This window comes from Paramacrobiotus metropolitanus, unplaced genomic scaffold, assembly GCF_019649055.1.
Source record: "Paramacrobiotus metropolitanus isolate TYO unplaced genomic scaffold, Prichtersi_v1.0 Parri_scaffold0000001, whole genome shotgun sequence".
NCBI lineage: Eukaryota > Metazoa > Tardigrada > Eutardigrada > Parachela > Macrobiotidae > Paramacrobiotus > Paramacrobiotus metropolitanus.
In genome coordinates this window covers 4,435,298-4,455,509 of record NW_026570221.1, presented here as the reverse complement: position 1 = coordinate 4,455,509, position 20,212 = coordinate 4,435,298, and the positions used below count along the sequence as shown (strand labels likewise).

The 20,212-nt window shown below is 41.0% G+C and overlaps 2 protein-coding genes across 3 annotated transcripts; one reads left to right on the top strand and one right to left on the bottom strand.

Moving 5' to 3' along the window:
- Positions 1-4,449: 4,449 nt before the first annotated feature.
- On the bottom strand, positions 4,450-13,391 carry LOC129586516 (uncharacterized). 2 transcript variants are annotated; one of them, XM_055479828.1, is made up of 3 exons: positions 13,043-13,391; positions 8,808-10,421; positions 4,450-4,923 (listed from the first exon to the last, which is right to left on the bottom strand). In XM_055479828.1, exons 2-3 carry the CDS (start codon positions 10,414-10,416, stop codon positions 4,571-4,573), a joined length of 1,962 nt encoding a protein of 653 aa, XP_055335803.1. In that variant the 5' UTR covers positions 10,417-10,421; positions 13,043-13,391; the 3' UTR covers positions 4,450-4,570. The 2 variants fall into 2 exon arrangements, with proteins under 2 accessions (XP_055335803.1, XP_055335886.1); XM_055479911.1 differs by having other exon boundaries at positions 8,808-10,361.
- Positions 13,392-13,724: 333 nt separating this feature from the next.
- LOC129587796 (heat shock 70 kDa protein C-like) lies at positions 13,725-19,792 on the top strand. Its single transcript, XM_055481752.1, has 2 exons — positions 13,725-14,298; positions 18,276-19,792. Exons 1-2 carry the CDS (start codon positions 13,987-13,989, stop codon positions 19,512-19,514), a joined length of 1,551 nt encoding a protein of 516 aa, XP_055337727.1. The 5' UTR covers positions 13,725-13,986; the 3' UTR covers positions 19,515-19,792.
- Positions 19,793-20,212: the final 420 nt, after the last annotated feature.

Genomic DNA, 20,212 nt, shown 5'->3' with positions numbered 1-20,212 from the left:
CACTTATCTTCAACTGAATTATTTTACTGAAACGCATGATAAACTCAGTTCGTAGAAGAGGAAATACCAGATTTGACGCTGGGTAAAGGTATACGAGGAGTGTGTCTGCATGTACGAGTACGATGTAGTCGGTGAAAATAAATGATTGTCGGCAAAAATCCGTATCGATTGTACCGTTCTAGCACACGCTTCGTTTGTACAGTTACACTTGTATTTTTTCCTTTAACGCTTTTTTTGCCAGCTTACTATCGTTCAACGCGTAATTGTCCGTTTCGTTGGCGGTAAGCGTAACTTCCGGCGCGCCCATCTGTCAGGAACTGATATAAATGATTTTTATAACGGCTTAGCCAGTTCTGAAATGCATAACTGCACATGCAGAACAAAGTCGAACCGCAAGGTTTACGAATAAAGCAACACCTGTAGAAAAAATTATATTCCTGTCAAAACTATTAACCTGTTAAATTATAAAACTGTTAAATTTGTAGCACATGGTTTTTTCGTTCTCGATCCACATTACATAACCGCAGGTCCGCAATACTAATAACGTATGAAGTAAATACGTAGTAGTGCCATTAAAAATTAGATACAAAATATGCACAAATAAATACATAGTAATTTGATGCATAATAATAATAAATAAACGCGTACCAGTATCACTATTACGTATTACTGTACATACAGTATACGGTAGTGCAGCCAACACAGTCAACAGTATGAACGATTACTTTATGCGGCAACTAAACAACCTTCAGATCAGCCGGTCCCAGAGAAGTTTCTCGTGACTTTTACCTCGGATCTGCAGCTAGATCTGTTTTGGCGTGATCGACCAAGTCGTCGCTTAAAATCTTGTCGCGGTAGCCGCTTCAAAACATTAATGGCTACTGCTGGAGGTGCTCTACTTGGATTCGATGTACCTACAGCAGAGTAACTCCCGGCCAACGCGGTTATCGAGGGGCTGTATTGTACGAGTACATACAGTACAGTGATGCCCCTTGAGTAGGACGATGCTCCCGGCGCATGGATGCGCTGGGATTTCGGGATTCGGGACAAGTTTTTTCTATACTCGTACTGTATTTGCAGAAACATATAGATACAAAAAGTGGCATTTTTGGCTGTAGTGTATGACTATACGTAGTGGTACAGCGACGTACTAGTACAGAGTACCTCGTCCTTCACGCCATGGTGAGCTTCCTTCCGGCGTATCTACTGTCCATTGTTGTCACCTTGTTTAGTAAATAGTTGTCTGGTTGGCTCCGTAGCGAGCAGCCGTATTAATGAAGTACTGTATACGCCGCCGCTACGTACATATATCACATTGGCTAAATTGTTTGATTAGAACCAAAGAGCTGGAAATAAGTACAGAATTGCACTCCCGGGATACAACAGGCCAGATATACGTAGTGTCATACTAAATATTCGAGATGTTCATGTACGTGTACAATAGATGTATAATAATATATCATGTACATGTGTTATGTACGAGATGTATTCGAGATCATCATGTACTCGTAGTAGTGCACTTACACAAAACTCATATGTGACCCGCTCTGGCGACTAGATGGTTGTTTATTCACATAAAACTCTAGCATTACAACACAGCGTTTTATTCTTGCCGCGAACAAGCGGCTCAGCTGGCCCCACATTTATTCTGACATCCTTGATCAACGGCACGTGGATTTGCAATAATATTTGTAGTATCAATTTCACCGTTTAACAGCGCCAGTGGCTACTCGGCGCGTGGGATACTACCGCTCAATACTGTGTCGGCATCCCAGGCTCCGACTAGCCTACTCGGTAACACAGTAACGGTGTGTTGTAATCACTTTGCAGGAATGTATCATCATAGCGCATCGCAACAATGACGGCGGAAACTAATATCGTAATACTTGCCGAATTCACCTGTGGCATGCTTCCTACCAAAGAAAAAAAGTAAATCGTTTTTTCTCTCCTTGTAGAACAGTAGACATCTGTATACATGCTGTAGACACCCTGTAGTCAATCGGTAGTCACCTGGTTTCTTAGGATGTATACAGGTTGTCTACAGGATGTCTGCCGCTGTATACAGGCAGCTCTTTTCAGGCTCAGCTTGATACTCTGCGTGTATACAGTATACACCGGTAGTTAACTGTAGACAGCCCGTAGACACCACTGTAGACATACTGTAGTCACCTGGTTTCTTAGGATGTATACAGGTTGACTACAGGATGTCTACCGGTAGTCTACAGATGACTACAGTGACGACAAGAAGGAAAAAAGCGTTCAAGTTTTTTTCTTTGGTACGAAACGTTCCACATATATAAAATTACAATTAATGTACACGGTGGCACCCATAGGTATCTCAAGCGTGGGAGAGTTACAAGTCACGAAGCCGAATCGTATTGGGGCTTATGCGGCGAATGGTGGCCGTTGCAGCACGATTTAATTTTACACTAACGATTAAGCATACATCCGGTATCGATAATAAGATCGCTGACGCTTTGTCCCGCTTTCAGATGCCACGATTTCTCATGTTAGCACCAAATGCAGAACCGAAACCAACAGTGGTACCGGAAATCATCTTGCGCGATCTTTACGATTATCACCTGATGCATCGCTAAATTCTCTTGATTTGACTCTCAACAAATTGTGTCATAACCATATTGCGCCGTCTTCTCGAAGAACTTATCAAAGTGCGTTAAACAGGTTTAATGAGTTTTGTAACAAGTTTCGCTTATCTTCCGTGCATATTACTAAACCTACCATATTACGCTTTGTGGCGTTTATTTTTGAAAGCGGCTTGTCGTATTCGTCAGCCAAAGTTTATCTATCAGCTCTATTTAATGCGTTCAGAGAAAGTGATTTGAATTTTGAGTTTAACGCACCGAACATCTTGCAAATGCATGATCGGCTACAAACGCCTTTGCAGTACCGTTACTGACCGCAGACTGCCGATTACCATCGATCATATGAAAATTAATAAAATTAATATCGACAAATCTCCCCTTCTGTCAGTTTTTGAAAAACAGTTATACTGGAGCATGTTTACATTGTGTTTCTTTGCTTTTCTGCGCATCGGTGAAATTATCCCAGCATCTGGCAGCCATTATATTTCTTTTACGGATGTGTCATACGTGAAGGAAAAAGTTCATCTATACCTCCGGTCTTCTAAACCCGATCAATATCGCAAAGGTTGTCGGATTTCATTGCAAGCTTCTGGTCGGTCTGTCTGGGCTGTACGGGCGATGCGGAACTACTTAGCACTTAGGAATAGTCTAAAATGTCTGCACACTGCCCTGTACCTGGCCACTGGCGGCCTTCCGGTCACGAGATCTGCTTTTACTCGCGAGTTATTTTCAGCTCTACAGGGGTTCCCAACGGTCACTTATTTACTCCACACAGTTTCCGGGTAGGGGCCGCTTCCAGTGCAGCTGCTAATGAACATCATTCCACGGACGCTGGAGATCTGACGCCTACGCTTCCTATATACGCCACGAAGTACCACTAACCGGCTTATCGGTCTATCCGAAGCCTTAATTTGGGGCCGTTGTTTGGGGGGTTCGGCTTGCAGGGGAACGGCCAGCTGGCATGCTCCCGCACAACCGCTGCACGGGCATTCGAGACTGCTAAGCTGAGCGGTACAGCGCACCGGATGTGCCTGCTACAGCCCGTTCTCACACAACCGACATCCTACAAAGGCCCAATTCTAGTACCGTCCCGCCGTATGAGAGCGAATGCACATTAACAGTCAGTTCATGTGGAAAATATTTTGGTTTTTCGCCGGGAAAGTTACTGCCACAACTTGAATGGCGATTGAGTAAAAGCAAGACTTGACGTCACCTGATTCTTCAAAGAAATTTGAAAACCGCAATAAGTAAAAATTGTCCAGAAACACATCTATAACCGGTGAAACCATGCATCCGCCGGCCCAGAAGGAAGTTCACCGTAACTGAAACCGTAAATACGTGTCCCTCCAAAAAGCTTTCGTTTTTTAGTTTAACACAATGTTTTTCAATATGACCGGCGAAAATCTCCGATTCAAGACGTCTGCCATATTCTGAGAACAGCGGAATACTGCGATGCCTGGGAGGCCACACCGGTCACATGATTGTACTCTACGGACACTGTATATAAATAAGTATTTTAAAATCGCAACATTCATTCTGCAGATTTTCGCTTATACATAAGTAGATAAAAGCTATTGATAAATTTACTGCTACGCTTCGGTCATACAGTGCCCGCCAGAAGCGAGTGCGATTTCCTAGTATTTTAGGCGGGCACAATTATTAGTCACCGAATAATGTCCGAATTTACGCTGCTCATTTGATAGATATGTAAAATTTAAGCCACGCAACCCAAAACCGATGCCGGTCAAAATGTGGCGCCAAGTTTGTCGGTCGGCTACAATCCTTTTAAGCTAACATGTTGGTACTGTGGTTTTGAAATAAAACGCCAACGTGCTCAAATGGATAAACCGTATTTTATTTCTGAACCCAATAAAGTAGCACGCGTGAAACTCAATAGTTAACCCTAATGAATACTCTGAAATATTTGTAGAAAGGATACTCACCGAAAAAAGCTGATGTCGCAAAAGTTAAAACTGTTTCACACAGAGTGCAGCCGTTTGCTTATCAGGACAGCGAATGCGAATACAACTTTGAAGATCCAGCTGTAAAACAACTAACTCGTGTTCAGCACGTGCCATTTGCTTTCTGAGCGGCAATTCCACATAATAGCCGCTTTTCATTAATTTTTCGTTTGCGGACAACTGGCATCGTTGAACAACGACAGTACGGGTAGCCGTATTGATTTTCTTGACCGTAATTATGCTTGGCTTGTAATCATCCATCGACGCAGTAATGGGAATGCTGCTGTCCATTTGATCCGATACCAGGGCCACAAACGTATGCGAGGATGCCCATGCATCTTTAGATTCACCTTCTTTGTCTGAATATAAGTTGTAGGCTTAGAAATAAACAATGATATAAAGAGCCATAAGAGTTGTAATTTGTTCTGTTGTTCTAACTGCCGCATATCTGAATTTAAGTAAACTAAATGACATTTGCTGGTACAAGTAAGAAGAAGAATATACAAGGGTATACAAGGGTGAAATTCTGTACCTACGCCATGCACTTAATTTGAGCAAAATGTAGTTCAGTGTCCCGTGTACAGTGCCGCAGATACAGTAGCCGGCAGATATATTGGCCTGTTGGCTGTTGGCGAGCCCGGCAGGAAAGTGGTTTTTCTCCCATAATTCTGCCGAACTGCGCCCACAATTCTGCCGACCCGACCCTATGTATTGCCTATGGGGACACCAATATATCAGCCGAACCGGCTCAAAGTGAAATTTGATACCTTTGTTGAGCGCAAGTCTGCAATAGCCCGGCCGGGCTGTATCATGTTCACCATACAGCCGCCTAAGCTTATTGCAACGGCATTAAAGAGAGAGAAGCGCGCGATTTCTCTTGCACCGTGTCTGATCTTTGCAGGAGAGCGTTTCTGCTGAGTCCATTCATGCACAGAAATCATCGCAAAAGTATAGTAAATTATCGAGTAAGTATATTAATTATTTTTTCTACAGTAAATAACCATTTTGTTTATGCCTACAATCTATGGATGGTGTAAGTTTTATCCTTAGACAGTTTGACTTAAAAATTATTTCGTATTTCATTCGGCAATAGTAAGTGTACAAACGAAGAACAGTAATTTTGTGCCAGCCCGAATGGAACTGTAAACGAAAGAAAAGCGTTTACCTACTTAAATTAAATACTTACAAAGCATTACTGTACTTTATAGTTTTCAACATATGAGCAACATACTAGGGAAGTGCACCGCTGTTTGCTAGCACTAAAAGACCGAAGCGAAGCCCGAAACAGAATTAAACATCAAGTTGCAGCAGCCTGTTTCTTTACTATCTGTGATGTCCGTAATAAAAGGATGAACAATGCATATCGGACATCATTATTGATATTTTTTTTATAAGTTTAATAGAAATGGTGCGCCTGCCCCAGCTTTTGATTAAATCATTTTTTTGAGTGATAGTTTTCTCTGCTTAATGGTTGCAGCCTGTTCATGCGGGTAAACTTAAGTGTCCGGTGGTTGGAACGGGAACTGTAAACTCAAAGTGGCCGGGATAAACAAACTCGAAGTATGGAGGAACGCTTTCTCGCAAGCTATTCTTTGCGCGCTCGGTTAGCGCTATGGTGTAGTCCAGCCGGTGCGATAGCGCGTCTGCGGACAGCCGCTTGCCGGTCCCGGCGCTGACTGGATCCGCTGCTCGGACTACAAATTCGCTCTCCTCTCGCTTGGCGGATATTTTGATGATTTTTCGTCATCTGGCACATCGTTTCTTCGCTTACTTCTAGCGAACGGGTGACCTTTGCGACGGTAGTGGGCGGCACAAAGCTGAACCCCTTCGGTTCTGCTCTGGTGGTCACACAGAATGCGACTTGCTAATTTAAGCCCTTTTGAAACCTATAATTATTGAAGTTGTATTGCGTCACGCCGGTTCAACGTGACCTTTAATCCAAATAATCCATAAAAGCAACAATCGATAAATTAATTTAGGGCTTCACTATCAATATAGTCGCATTAGTCGGTGTGACCGACAGAAGTTTAAGAGCGTGACCGACGTGCGTGACCGACGGACACAAACTCCTGTTTTCTTGAACATAGAGGACCTCCGCTTTGCTTCGGTCGATAATTATGTACATAGTGATACTTGGACGTATATGTTAGGAAGACCGCCGCAAATAATTTGTTTAAGCACAAATAGGTATAATAATTGTAGTAGCGATGGTTGACAACAAACTCATTTGTGTTGCAACAAAATAATTACATACAAGTTATCATTCAGTATATAAACGAAGCTTGTTCATTGTCGTTGACAATTATTATACCTATTTGAGCTTAAACAAATAATTTGCGGCGGTCTTCCTGTCAGGGTGCTGCATTTGCCGTTAGTAGATTCAACTACGGAAATCATGATCATATTATGCAGTTTCGTTAATTAATTAACTTGGACCTATTTACTACGAATTATACGTATACGTCCAAGTATTACTATGGACATAATACTATGCTATCATCGTATCATGTATGATACAATCAACAAGTTTCATTTATACACTGGATGAGAGTCAGCGACAATAATACCTATATATTATTACAGACTAACACGGTTATTGTAATGGCTGTTTCTTCACAAGAACTTGGACATTAAACTGCTGTTACGGCAGTTTATATGCCTAGTTTATATACATTTCTACAAGATACTTTTTTCAGACCTATCTAGTTGCTGTTTGTATGTTGTTGCTGTTGCTATCAAAGCTAATTGGGCATCGGCGACCTTTTGCCACGAGTTTTCAGCTGCATAAACCAGCCACTACACAAATTATTCAAATCCCCACTTTTTCAAACCTTTTTTTATCCCCTTGGAAATGACAACCGAATCTCATTAAATGTGTTCTGTGTATAATCAACTTTTCGAATGTGCAACATTAAAAAATTTGAAAGCTGTTGAGATGTTACAATATCCCCGCTGGTACAATATCCCAATCAACAGTATGTCAAGCTGCAAGGCTCCCACGGACAGTTGAAGCCGGCAAGCACTCATCAAGAATATCGAGTTTCACTGTTGTACCGGTTCGGCAGATATATTGGAGTTCCCATAAACAACGCATAGGGTCGGGTCGGCAGGAATATTGGCGCAGTTCGGCAGATCTATTGGTCGTTATTTGAAAATTACTTTTTAATTTTGGGTGTAATTTTGCATGACATCCACCAGTTAAACTGACAGTATGTTGCCATATGTTGACAATTTTTAACTAATACTTCTTATAAAACTTTTTTATTTCGTTTACAGTTGCATCAAGCGCAGGCATATAGAATTAGTTTGTGCAGTGGTTAACACTGACGTTTTTGGGTGTTTTTTCAATTGCTTAAATGAGTCATTTTAATTGTTGCACAGCGCGCAGGCATTTTTTGTTATGTAGTGGGTATTGCCGAATAAAGTAGGTGGTAATTTTTATGTAAGACTGTCTAAGGATAATATACACCATCCACAGTTTGTAGGTATAAGCAGAATAGTTGTTTGGAAAAAAATAGATTTATTAAATCTAATTAATTTACTATGTTTTGCGATGATATCTGTGCAGTGTGCATGAATTCACACTTAGCAAAAAACTCCTGTGGGTACATGATACAGCCCGGCCGTGCTATTGCAGGCTTGCGCTCAACAAAGGTATCAAATTTCACTTTGCGCCGGTTCGGCTGATATATTGGAGTTCCCATAGGCAATACATAGGGTCGGGTCGGCAGATTTGTGGGCGCAGTTCGGCAGAATTATGGGAGAAAAACCACTTTCCTGCCGGGCTCGCCAACAGCCAACAGGCCAATATATCTGCCGGCTACAGGCGGCCAAGTCTTAAACGATGAGCGAGTGTCTTTTCGACAACCTTTACTGCTCATTGCTCATAAGTGGGATTCCCACTTCGGCTGTAGCGCGTAAAACATCTGACAGCTTCAAAGCAGTCGCGTTCTGCGGCTAGCGTAGTGCTACATTCTGATGGCCGTTAACCGCATGTAAACAAATTGTTTAATTTACAGTAGGCTGAGGCTTTTAATGGACAACGTAATTACTGTGGTCACTACCGTACTACTTCAGACTAAAGCCTACAAGCGCAGGTATTGTTACCAGAATTCCTCTGGGTAAAAGCATATCATACGGCATAACTATTAAAAGTCTAAAAGTCTGGTCAGTAAAAGTATGGTGCAATATAGTTTTACGGCCAGAGAGAGGCTCGACTTGAAGCTGCAGCATGCAGGCTTACCGTTAACTGCGTCGGGAAACGTATTCACCATCTCTCCTAGGCGGATTTGGTAATCGTCAAGAAAAAGTCTGTATTCGTCTGCCCGATCAGCCTTAAAATATAATGTAGCCCAGGCCATGCTCCTGCTGTTCGTGAAAGAAGTTTGAAACTGCAGGAAACTTCTTTTTGCTTGAGCGGAATTCCAAAATATAAGTTGCACGTCTTTGGCAATTATAAGTCGCATGAAGACGATATCTTGCCGGGCTGATTTATATTCAATTTCAATGTAGTGAAGTTGTTTACTGCCCGCTAACTTCGTAGAAAGTACAAGACTGGATCCAGGCAACGCAACTGCATCCTTTATGTTACCCATGTACAAGGTGCCCGACAGAACCAGGGATTTCCTTTCATTCACAAAAATATCGCTTGCTGCTTCTTCCATCTTAATCTGGCTGTTCGCGGCAGGTGTTAAAGCTCCGAAAATGTTGTGCGTGTTAAACGCCAGGCCTTCCTGTAGACGAAAAAAACGGTGATTCTCTTTAGAATATTCTATATTGCCAGTGAGGTAGCTCGCTATGGCAGCTCCAAAGCATTCAGCGTCGTCGACATAACTCAGAATCCTCGAGTTAAGAGGTTTTTGAAACATGCTTTCTAAAGCGTTGCGGAGTGGTAAAAGTCTCGAACTTTCTCCGACCAATAAAATTTCGATTTTCCCAAAGCTTGCTGGAGTTTTCGCATCCATGATTCCAAATTTCATTAACTCACGCTTTATGCAGCAAGTGATTTCAGCAATGCAATGGACTGCTGCTTGATCATACGTGGTTTTCGTTATAACGGTTTCAATGTCCTGAAAAGCAGCAGGAATGGATATCTTTTGTGTAAAAGGGTCATTGAACAGCGTGAGTTGCTCTTCCCATTCAGCCTCAATGTCCAGCTTCTTTGCGTCTTTCAACGGACGCATGCCGGCCTGCTGAAGTTGACCATGGATCATATTTAGTAGCTGACGGCGCAACTTACTGAAACATCCCCACACAATATTTTTATCACTATGATATTTGACGAGAAAATTATCGTGGGCAACTTCAAAGACGTCCATCTGAAAGTTATCAAAATTCGCATTGCACACTATCAAATTAAAGCTTTCTTCTCCGCTTTTGGAAAATTCCTGCCGATCGGCAGTCTGAGCTATAAAACTTAAAAGAACTCCCGACGTATCAGCAAGGCACAGCACATCGTTAATACCGTTCTGAATCCATGATTCCACAATCAGGTCGCAGATGCCGCTGTTATGTTGCAAGCCATGTGACAATACTACGGTAACCCCTCGTAGCTGGCGCTTCGTTTCATTTTCAGCAACTCGTTTGACGTATCCAAATAGCTGTTTCATCAGTAGCGGAAATATAGCTTCCTTTCCTCCACGTCCGTAGGCCAGCAACATATGCTTAACAGTGGGAATATATAAAAACCGTTCATCCCGCCTGTAGCTGCGAGATTCAGTTCCAAAATACCACTCGGCACGGTCCTGACTGTAGGCAACACCAGGTGCTAGGCTGGCCACTAGACGAGGCACCCCACCTTCATACACAGCAACTGAAATGCTTTTATATCCAATTTCCACTCCTAGCCTCATTGTTCCTTGCAAACATTAAGAGTCATTTTTTCACCTTTAACGTGCAACATCTGTACTGCTGGCGGCAAAACGCCAGCAGTTATACGTTATAAAGTTTTCATACATCGAAAAAAATATTCACAACACGTATCTGCAGTTGATGCATTTTCATTTCATGTGATCAAAGCATATAACATATAATAATAGTATTGTACTTGTGCATAAAAGAAGTTTTTCTTGCCCCTAAAATGTGTCACGATTAAAAGGCGAATGAAGCATTTGAGCTGCTGAAGCCTGAATGTGTCATCCGTATGGCACATGTGGTACTACTAGTTAATGAAAAACCAAATGGGAAAGCATCCATGCCTCTACATTATTTTAAATGCCGCTTCTGTTCTAACCGGGCCCGTACTGCAGATTTAATTAGCAGACTTACTGCAGTGCATGTGCCATGTGGTTGTATGGCGTATGTGCACTTGGCTTCCTGAACTACCACTTCCCAGTGATTTTTAATCCGCATGCATGTATGTGAACGCACAGAGACGAAGCATTCTCATTCTCTGTAAGGCTATGCATAAGCCATACCCCTTGTTTTCACTTCTGAACCAAAAATTAGGAAACGGACTGTCATTTGCGGTTACATAATATAAACAGGCGTTATCTTACCAACAGCGGGTACCAGAAAAGAAAGTGAGTACTAATTTACTCCCAATACCAAACTGGGAGTACGAATTTGGCATTCCTCGACAAAAAAATTTAATTAAGAAAAATTGTTTTTTGCGGATTTTTTCTGACCATCGGCCAAGCAGGACACCACGATGCCAGAATGGCACGTATGGGAACTGCGCCAATAGGAATGGTATAGTTCTACTCAAATAGTAAATTCACAAAAAACTGCACAGAGACTTGGCGTAGCTTATATGCATAAGAGCATGACAAGAGCTCTGCCGCTGAGTAACTTGACTGGTCAGCAAGATGACACATGTTCAGCGCAAATGAAAATTACATACAGTGGAACCTCCGAGTTTGAACACATAATTGCTGGAACCACAGAACTAGTTTCAGAAATCGATGCTATTGGTGTACTGACCGGAAGTTTTCATGTGTCCTCCTTAATCTCCATTGACTGCTTTTGGATCAACTGGATATTGTGACTGCTTGGACTTTGGCAGAAATGGTTGTGATTACGTATAGTACAGACAGGTCCCTGTTTCCCATTAAAAGTAAATATTTCTGATGTTTTATTTCTCAGCATTAAAACCCCTCGTAACGTTTAATAAACATTTAATTAACTAACTCTCTCATTCTGCTTTTCTGCAATTTTTTTTGCAACTAAGAGGATGTCGTGAAACCACCGCATGGTTTCAGTTTTTTAATTATTGGTGCTATCATTACTGCATCAGTCTGTAGTATGCCCTCCAAAAAAGCAAAATTAAAGTGCAATATGCCCTTTACGTGTGCAATATGTGTTTTATTACAGCACTGAACTTCGGTTCGCGAATTGCTTTCAGCCGGCCCGGGAGGTGGCCAGCAGTGGACGTGAAATACGCAGATGAACATGAACGTAAGAAAATGAAAATTTCGGTTGGAGTTTACCAAAGTCAGTGTATTTTAACGAGTTTTTATTATTTTTCGCAGCATGGTCTGTTTTCCAGCAAACGATAACGATTAAAAAAACAGAAACAAAAACGACTGTCTTTTTCTGTGGACACCGGAAAAGTCGAACCTGTGATTGCTTGCCATCTTGTGCGAGCTGCAGATGCAAGACATATCTGCACATAAGGGTGTGGACATATTAAATTTTAGTTAATAGAACAAATTTTTCTAACATATTCCTGCTGCAGCTTTTGCAACCTGTGTGTCAACAGAGTGGCAACAGACTGCGTTATTATTATATGTAGATACTACGCTTTTTCTCATAATCCGGCCATTTTGAGTGTATGGTTTCATATTTCGGTCACCAGGTAGTTAAATTTCTTGACAAAACGAAGTTAACAGAGAACATTAATTTTATAAAAACGGCTTCTCTCATTAAATTTGAACGTAAACATCAATAAATTTTTATGAGAAACAGAACAAATAACAGAAGCTCTGAACCGGGAGAGACGCAAAATTTTGCGCCTTTCCGTCTGTAAAATTCTACAAATGAAATTTAATGGACCTTTGAAAAGTGTGAGGGTGGGGTGGGCTTGCTCAGCGAACTGCACATTTGACGGGTGGCTAAACTTGCAAAAATAAGCCGCTAAAGGCAGTGCGATCAGCAGCATATTCAAGTAGTGCGTCACATGTGTGGTCGCACCAGTGACCGGTGACTGAGATATGAAACCATACGCTCAAAGTGACCGGAATATGAGAAAAAGCGAAGTATTCACTTATCAATTCCATGCACTTGGTAACTTGAGTCAATAGTCGTAAGTCAGTATTCACCTGTGCTCACTGCTCAGCCTGTTTGCTACTCTATCAGACATGTCATGCTTCCTGTTTCAGGATACTATCTGAAGTACTACGTAGTACTGTGTCACTATTGACAAATGCTGCGCGCTAGCACCAATTTATTACCAAATTTTTTATTGAAATACGCGTACAAATATATGACCACATTTTATATTGGCTTGATACGTAGTTTTCGCAAATTTAGTAAACTTACAGTGTAAATCCACAGGGATTAAATGGAATTTGGAAATGCCAAGTACAATCGAAGTCGAACTGCAGTATTACAATGGACAGTGAAGCTAGCTGAACGCAACGAAAAACGGCACAATCGTGCTGCTAGGATAAATTGAAATCGTCGTTGGAAGGCTGAAAAGATGACACTTCCAAGTTTCGTCCATTTAGATATACATAATTATTTGGACATCGCTAAAAGAAATGGTTAACCAGTATCAATCGTTCGAATCCAGCTACTTGTGCAGAGGGTTACTCAGATACGGAGAAACTTGAATGCACAAAATAGGTGACTCTGACACGCCTGTTTTACGGATAAACAAGTGATAAGTGTAAGAGGTCGCAGATAGCGCATTGTCCAATAAATTTGGCCGGTTTCATAATGCGATCACGAAAGAATGGTTTATGTTAGTAAGTAATGTGCGTTGGAACTCTGTTATCTAGCGCCATTCATTCGCAGGCGCATGTCGCAATTATGCACAAATAATAAGGTAGAACTTAGATATCGGTATGGGAATGTTATCTGTTAATAATAACTGGGTTCGGCGAAACATGAATTACGAAGTGTTAGATAAGGCGTTCACATATCCAAAGTGGAGCGCAATGTTATCGGGTAACTGTAGTCTGTAGCTGTTCGCACCTTTTTTTAAAACCGTGAGCGTGCTCCCGATAGGCGGGACAAGTGAAAATTTTGCTCTTTGTCTAATTACTCACTAACCTGATGGGTGGTTAGTATCAACTTCCAGTATTTGTGCGAGCGAAGTATTATATAAGCCAGTTTTCGCGTTCAGGAAAGCAAGTAGCGTGCAGTTGCGCTGCTGTTTACATATATAACTCAAAAATCGCATGTCGCAGTTTCACAAAAGTAAAGTGTAATAAAGATTCGCAACTATAAATCGTTGGCTTTGAAAACTGTTGAAGCATATCATGGCTGACGGAGTAGGCATCGACCTGGGCACCACACACTGCTGTGTATATGTACAGAGACCTAATCGCGTTGCCCAACTTGTAAAAAACAAAGAAGGAGACAACACTACGCCTAGCTGGGTGCGTTACGAAGAGAACGGGATTACTGTCGTCGGAAAATCTGCCAAAAAGCAGAGTCCCAAGAAAGCCAACAGTACAATTCGCAATGCCAAAAGATTGATTGGACGCGGATATTCTGATCCTGCTGTGCAAAGTGAAATTCAGCGCATGCCCTTTAAAATATTTGAGGACAGCGGCGTGCCCGTCATACAGGTACAGATGAACTTCTTTGAAGTTATTTCTTAAAGTAACTGCTGCGTAATTAAATTACCCTCGCGAAGTAAGCGTCTGATCAGTCTAGGTACTCCTAGTAGCTACATATGTAACAACTGTAAATACTACAACAATTGAGCTGTCAAACGACGAACGAAAAATCCCTTTGTAAAAACGCTGCAGTGAGCCGCATTAAACACAGCTAGTACGGGTAGCCCGCGACCCCCGTGGGTTGAGCATTTCCAGTTTGCCACCTCCGATAACAGCTGTTTTTTCAATTTTGGTTGATTAATTCTACTACAACGCGATGTAGATTGTGGTAGCCGTACCCCTCGCCATGGACTATCACAGTACCAAGATTACTTTGTACGTGTAGCACTTTACGAAAGCAAATTGGTCCCGATAACATTGTACAATACACCTGTAATTGAACAAAGCGAAACGAAGGTCCATTATGACAAGAAAACGGTAGTTTAACGTTTAACTAGTCACACTGCTTGCGCAGTAATAGTTTTCAATAAAAGACGAAAAGAATTTTTAATAACGTACCATAAAATGAAGTATCAAAGAAAAAAGGAAGCTTTTTTATAACAATATACTGAGGAAAATCAAAGTGAAATTACTTTAATAGGATTAGGCTATAGTTATCGAATTAACACAAGGGATAAGCATGGACACATTGCTTTACAGTCAAAATTTAAACAATAGCATAATTTAAACAATGAAAATGGGGTTAACGAATAACAGCTTGCAATAGCTTTAAAATTAGAAAGATGTTTTTAATTTTTGCTGTTTAGTTTACGCAAGTAACTGTTCGAATCAGTAACCGGTGGAACATGTGCCTTTTACAGACTCCATTGCGTTATATGAGTACTTATTTCGCTCGTTACAGTAATCGACTTTCATGACGCTACGCGATGAACATTCATTTATCAACAATTATGGATAATCTACTTATTATTAGGGTGGAAATAGGTGACACTGAAAACATAAAAAAAACAAAAAATTTTAAGAAAACATAGGAAAACTTGCGAAAAAAAGCGTACACAGCTAATTTTTAGATGGAACAATTGATTTTTATTTATCATCAAACATCTTTGGCAAAACTGCCAAAAATGTTTCTTGAAAAATGCTTTTTTCCGATTTTGAGAGTGAAGAACATTTAATTTCTTAAACTTTTATACCAAAGAGATTCACTGACCTGTATATATTGAATTAAGGGGGTTAATTTATAATAATTACTTACATAAAATACCTTCATTTTTAAGTTTTAACTACTGTAAATTGCCAATTACAAGATCATAGTTATGTCAAAAGTAAAAGTGCTATCAGATAGCATACTTTTTACTTTATCGCATCCACTACAGTAGTGTTTATACAGATGCATTTTAAATTCTAAGATTTAAAAAGTGGAAAAACACATATTTAAATATACTTGTTTTACAAACAGTATCTAATCATGCCAGAACTGGCCTCAGCTGGTGTAGCATACTTTCCACAATGGTAGGAAGCGGACTTCGGCCTACCACAAACAAATGAATTTCAAATGAATTTTGAAGTGCTCCAGGATGCCAAATTGATCACCTTACCGATATATCGGCACACTTTTACAAAATACAAAAAAAAAACAGGTTACCAAAATCCAATTTCCTACGTCTTTAGACGGCGGTCAGCTTTACTTGACCGCTAGACGGCTAATAATACCATCGCTCGTCTGACTGCTCGACAGGAAGCAGACAGGCGATTGTAGCCGGCAGGAAGGTTGATGAGTTGATGGTTGATGCTCAATGAAGGTCATCAACCTTTCTCTAAAGGTCATCAACCTTCCTGCCCCACGTGGTAAACCTTTCTCTAAAGGTCATCAACCTTTCTGCCAGACGTCGTCAACCTTTCTCTAAAGGTTATCAACCTTTCTGCCAGACGTCGTCAACGTTTTTCTAAAGGTCATCAACCTTTCTGCCAGACGTCGTCAACCTTTCTCTAAAGGTCATCAACCTTTCTGCCAGACGTTTTCAACCTTTCTCTAAAAGTCATCAACCTTTTTGTAAGGGGTATCCACTTTTCTGCAAAGGTCAGGAGATTGGTGGTCGGGTTTTACCACGTAGAAAGTAGAAACACAACATTATCTTAAATGTGCTGAAGATGCCTCACAGCACCATGCCACCAGTCAGCTACATTTCAATTGTTTCATTTTGATTTGTGAGTAAAACACACTAACTTTATCTAGTCTGAGTAGTACATTAATGCGAAAATGCATGTCTCTACTGCGCTTCCATGTCTATAACTGTCTTACTGAAAGGATAAAATTAGTAAGATCTTAGTTGTTAATCCCGACCAAATTACTAGCGGCACAAAAGTACGCTGTAATTAAGCCGTATCAAGCAGGCGGCATTCAGAAAGCGGAAATGAGTAGAGTAAGACGAAATGGGCAGTTGGGCATCCAGCATAGGACGCTTTGCGGCGGGCACCATTTATAAAATTTGACCCTAGAATCTGTTCGATCTGGAAAAACGCTATTTTTTTTACTCTCAAAATGCCCGAAGCACTGACGTTCTATATTTTGAGTTAAAAACACTAGTCTACAGAAAAGCAACATGGAATGTCCAAGTTAGGACATTAGAGGTTCTATGGGAATGAACCTATAGACCAGGACACGAGTGGTTCACTTGGTTCTGAACCAATTAGGATTCAACAACCTAGGTGTAATAAGAACTGGCACCTATGGAACCACATAGAACCACCGTTGAGCCACCATCGAAGCAAGCGCAACCTCACTCATTAACAAAATATTAAGAAAATTTGCTTAATGGTGGTTCTATGTGGCTCTATAGGTTCACCTGGTTCAAGGGATAGAGCGGTAATGTGACAGTGTGCCGGCAAGAGAACTTGTGCTCAGCACTGAACACAAAGTCCCTGCAGTATGGCTTCGGCCACTCTGAGCGCATAATTATTATTACGACGCATGGTGATTTCATATGACCAAAATGTCTCCAGATGCACACCATGGCGCCATTTTTAATTCAATGGATAACAGAAATTTTAAGAAAGTAAGTGTTAAAAAACCTTAGACAGATAAGCAGTGAGCAGAAAGATAAATGGATTATTTACGTTGTGCAGCTACGACGACGACCTTTAGAGAAAGGTTGATCAGAAAGGTTGATGACCTTTAGGGAAAGGTTGATTATCTCTGGCAAAAAGGTTGATGACCTTCATTGAGCGTCAACCATCAACCCGTCAACCTTCCTGCCGGCTACAGGCGATCAGTCTCGCGCTGTTAATTTGCCAGCAGCGCCTGTTGTAAGTCTTTATGGCAGCCTTCGCAAAAAAATGCATAAGAACTGAAAGACTCATCCGTTCTCCGATATTTCACTTGTTTCAAATAGAGGAATGTTTCTTCAACAAGGATACAGTCAGCACAGAAAATCGTAATTTAGAAATGCGGTTCTTGCTATAAATGAGTCCCCCTTAAGGAAGCTTCTTTGTTAAATTTTGGACGCAAATTTTTTTCTTGAATGACTAGACAAGACTGGGTACAATTTACACCGCCACTGTATGGCTCAAACTCAATACGCGCATGAAGTAAGAACGACTGCTATTAAATGCTGTTAAATTACTGTACACGTATTCACGTTTTTCTGCACCCATTTTGATCTTGGGCCATCCCGGTAAACGATGCATACGAGGTAGATTTTTAAATTACTACAATGTCATTGAAGATTAATAGCCAATAGGTGATGAAATCTGTTATTGACTATCAGTTAGAAAATAGCACATGTACTCTGTAACTAACGTAGTCGGTGATGTTTGTAAAAACATGATAATTATGATTGTGTCTTCAACGAGGTAAAATTGGTTGAGTTTAGTTTCCCGCTTAGTACCAGATAAGTGTCAGCGGTCATTTAGTGCCAGCCAACTACGGTGTACTTCATAATTCATATTATCTTTTATTTTGTTAATTTGCTTCATTCGGTATACAGGCAAAAGGGTTGTCCGCAGAAGGGAACTCTGAATGGAAGAAGAATATCCGTCCTGAAGAAGTCAGTGCAACTTTATTGAGCTCATTAAGAGAAGGGGCAAGACAGTTCTTGGGTACACCAGTGTCCAAGGCAGTGATCACCGTTCCAGCCAATTTTAAGGAACATCAGAAGTCAGCGACAGTAAAGGCCGCTACTTTAGCAGGTTTCAGTGATGTAAACCTACTACACGAACCAACTGCAGCTGCCATCGCCTACGGCGAAATGCTGAATGAGCAGTGCACTGTAATGGTGTTTGACTTCGGTGGAGGTACGTTGGACATAACGATCATGGAGGTTATTGCTCGGAAAAAATACAAAGTTCTTACTACGGATGGCGACATGTATTTGGGTGGTGAGGACTTTGACAACGAGATCGTTAAGTATTTTTTGTCGGACATCAAAGCTAAACATAACCGTGATTTTTCAAAGGACAGCAAAATACTGGCCACTCTGAAACTTGTTGCGGAAGAAGCAAAAATTGCTTTGTCGGTTCCGAATGCCCAAATATATCGAGACAGCATTGATGCATTGGAATCAGTACTCGGCAGAGAATATGAAGCCGTTCTTACCAAGACCAGTTTTGATAGCATGTTTGGATCACTGCTAGAAAACATCATTAAACCGGTGAAACGAGCCCTGGAATCGATTGATTATTCTCCAGCGGATATTAGTAAAGTAATCATGGTTGGTGGTAGCAGCAAACTGCCAGCTGTGAGACATCACCTTGGGCGCTTCTTCGGCCGAGACGACATTGTCTGCGCCGATGTAAATCCTGACGAGATGATTGCACGTGGAGCCGCAATGCAGTCCTACCTTCTAAATAACAACCTGTCCATCACGGTTCAAGAGACTACGCCGTTTTACTACGGTTTGAAGCAATATGACGGCAGCATCTCTGTTCTAATTCCCATTAGGACAGAGTACCCGTGCAGTTTCACCAAAGTTTTTGTAACAGCAAAGGATGATCAAACTGGCGTTTCATTTAAAATCTTTCAGAGCAAATGCGGGTTTGCTCTGGACAAATATCAGATTGGCAGATTCGACATTTCAAACCTGCCGGCGCGGAAGAAAGGGGAGTGCAAGTTTGATGTCACCTTCGAGATCAACGCCAACAATCTTCTACATGTTACCGCGCAAGGCAAAGGAACCATTGCTCATTGTAAAGATAAAATAGTTATTGATGTCAAACCCACCTATTAAAAGCAATGGATTTACTGGGAAAACTTGCAAGCCAGTTTTTTAGCAAACGCTTATACTGTCAATCGCAGGAGAAAATGGTCGAAATTGTTTTAGAATTTTGTAGTTGTTTGGTTTTGTGTAAGAAATTTCATGATTTTGGTTTCGCTGGAGCCGCTTTATCAAATTTGTTATCAAATTACCATTCAGTACTGAAAATTCCTAGTTCTGTGTTTTCGTTGGCTTGCAAATCGCCATGCTTTGATGTTGAAAACTGAGCAAAATTTTGCGAATTCTTACGAGTAATAAATTCAGATAAAACAAAAAATTTTCCCAGGGCAAGACGCCGGAATCATTAGAAAATATATACGAGGAAGTGATAAAAGAACTCGATGCTTCCGAGGAAGGGGAAACAGAACTCGTTATCCGTAACCAGGCCTGTGCAATACGGCCAGCCACCAAGAGACGGCAACTTGTTCTACAACGCAAAATAGCTGAAACAGCCGTGGAGACCGATAGCTGGTTTTTTCTCCAAAGACTCATATGCTAAACAAAATCACTTGTGTCTTACACATTTCGAAAGAATAAGGAAAAAATCGAAAGATTTTTGATACCAAGAAAGTTATTATAAAGTGAACTTTAATCGCATTATGCACCATGGCGAGCTTCGCTCAATAAAAATCACTCAAATAAAGAATTTGTCCCAATTAACATGAGATGGG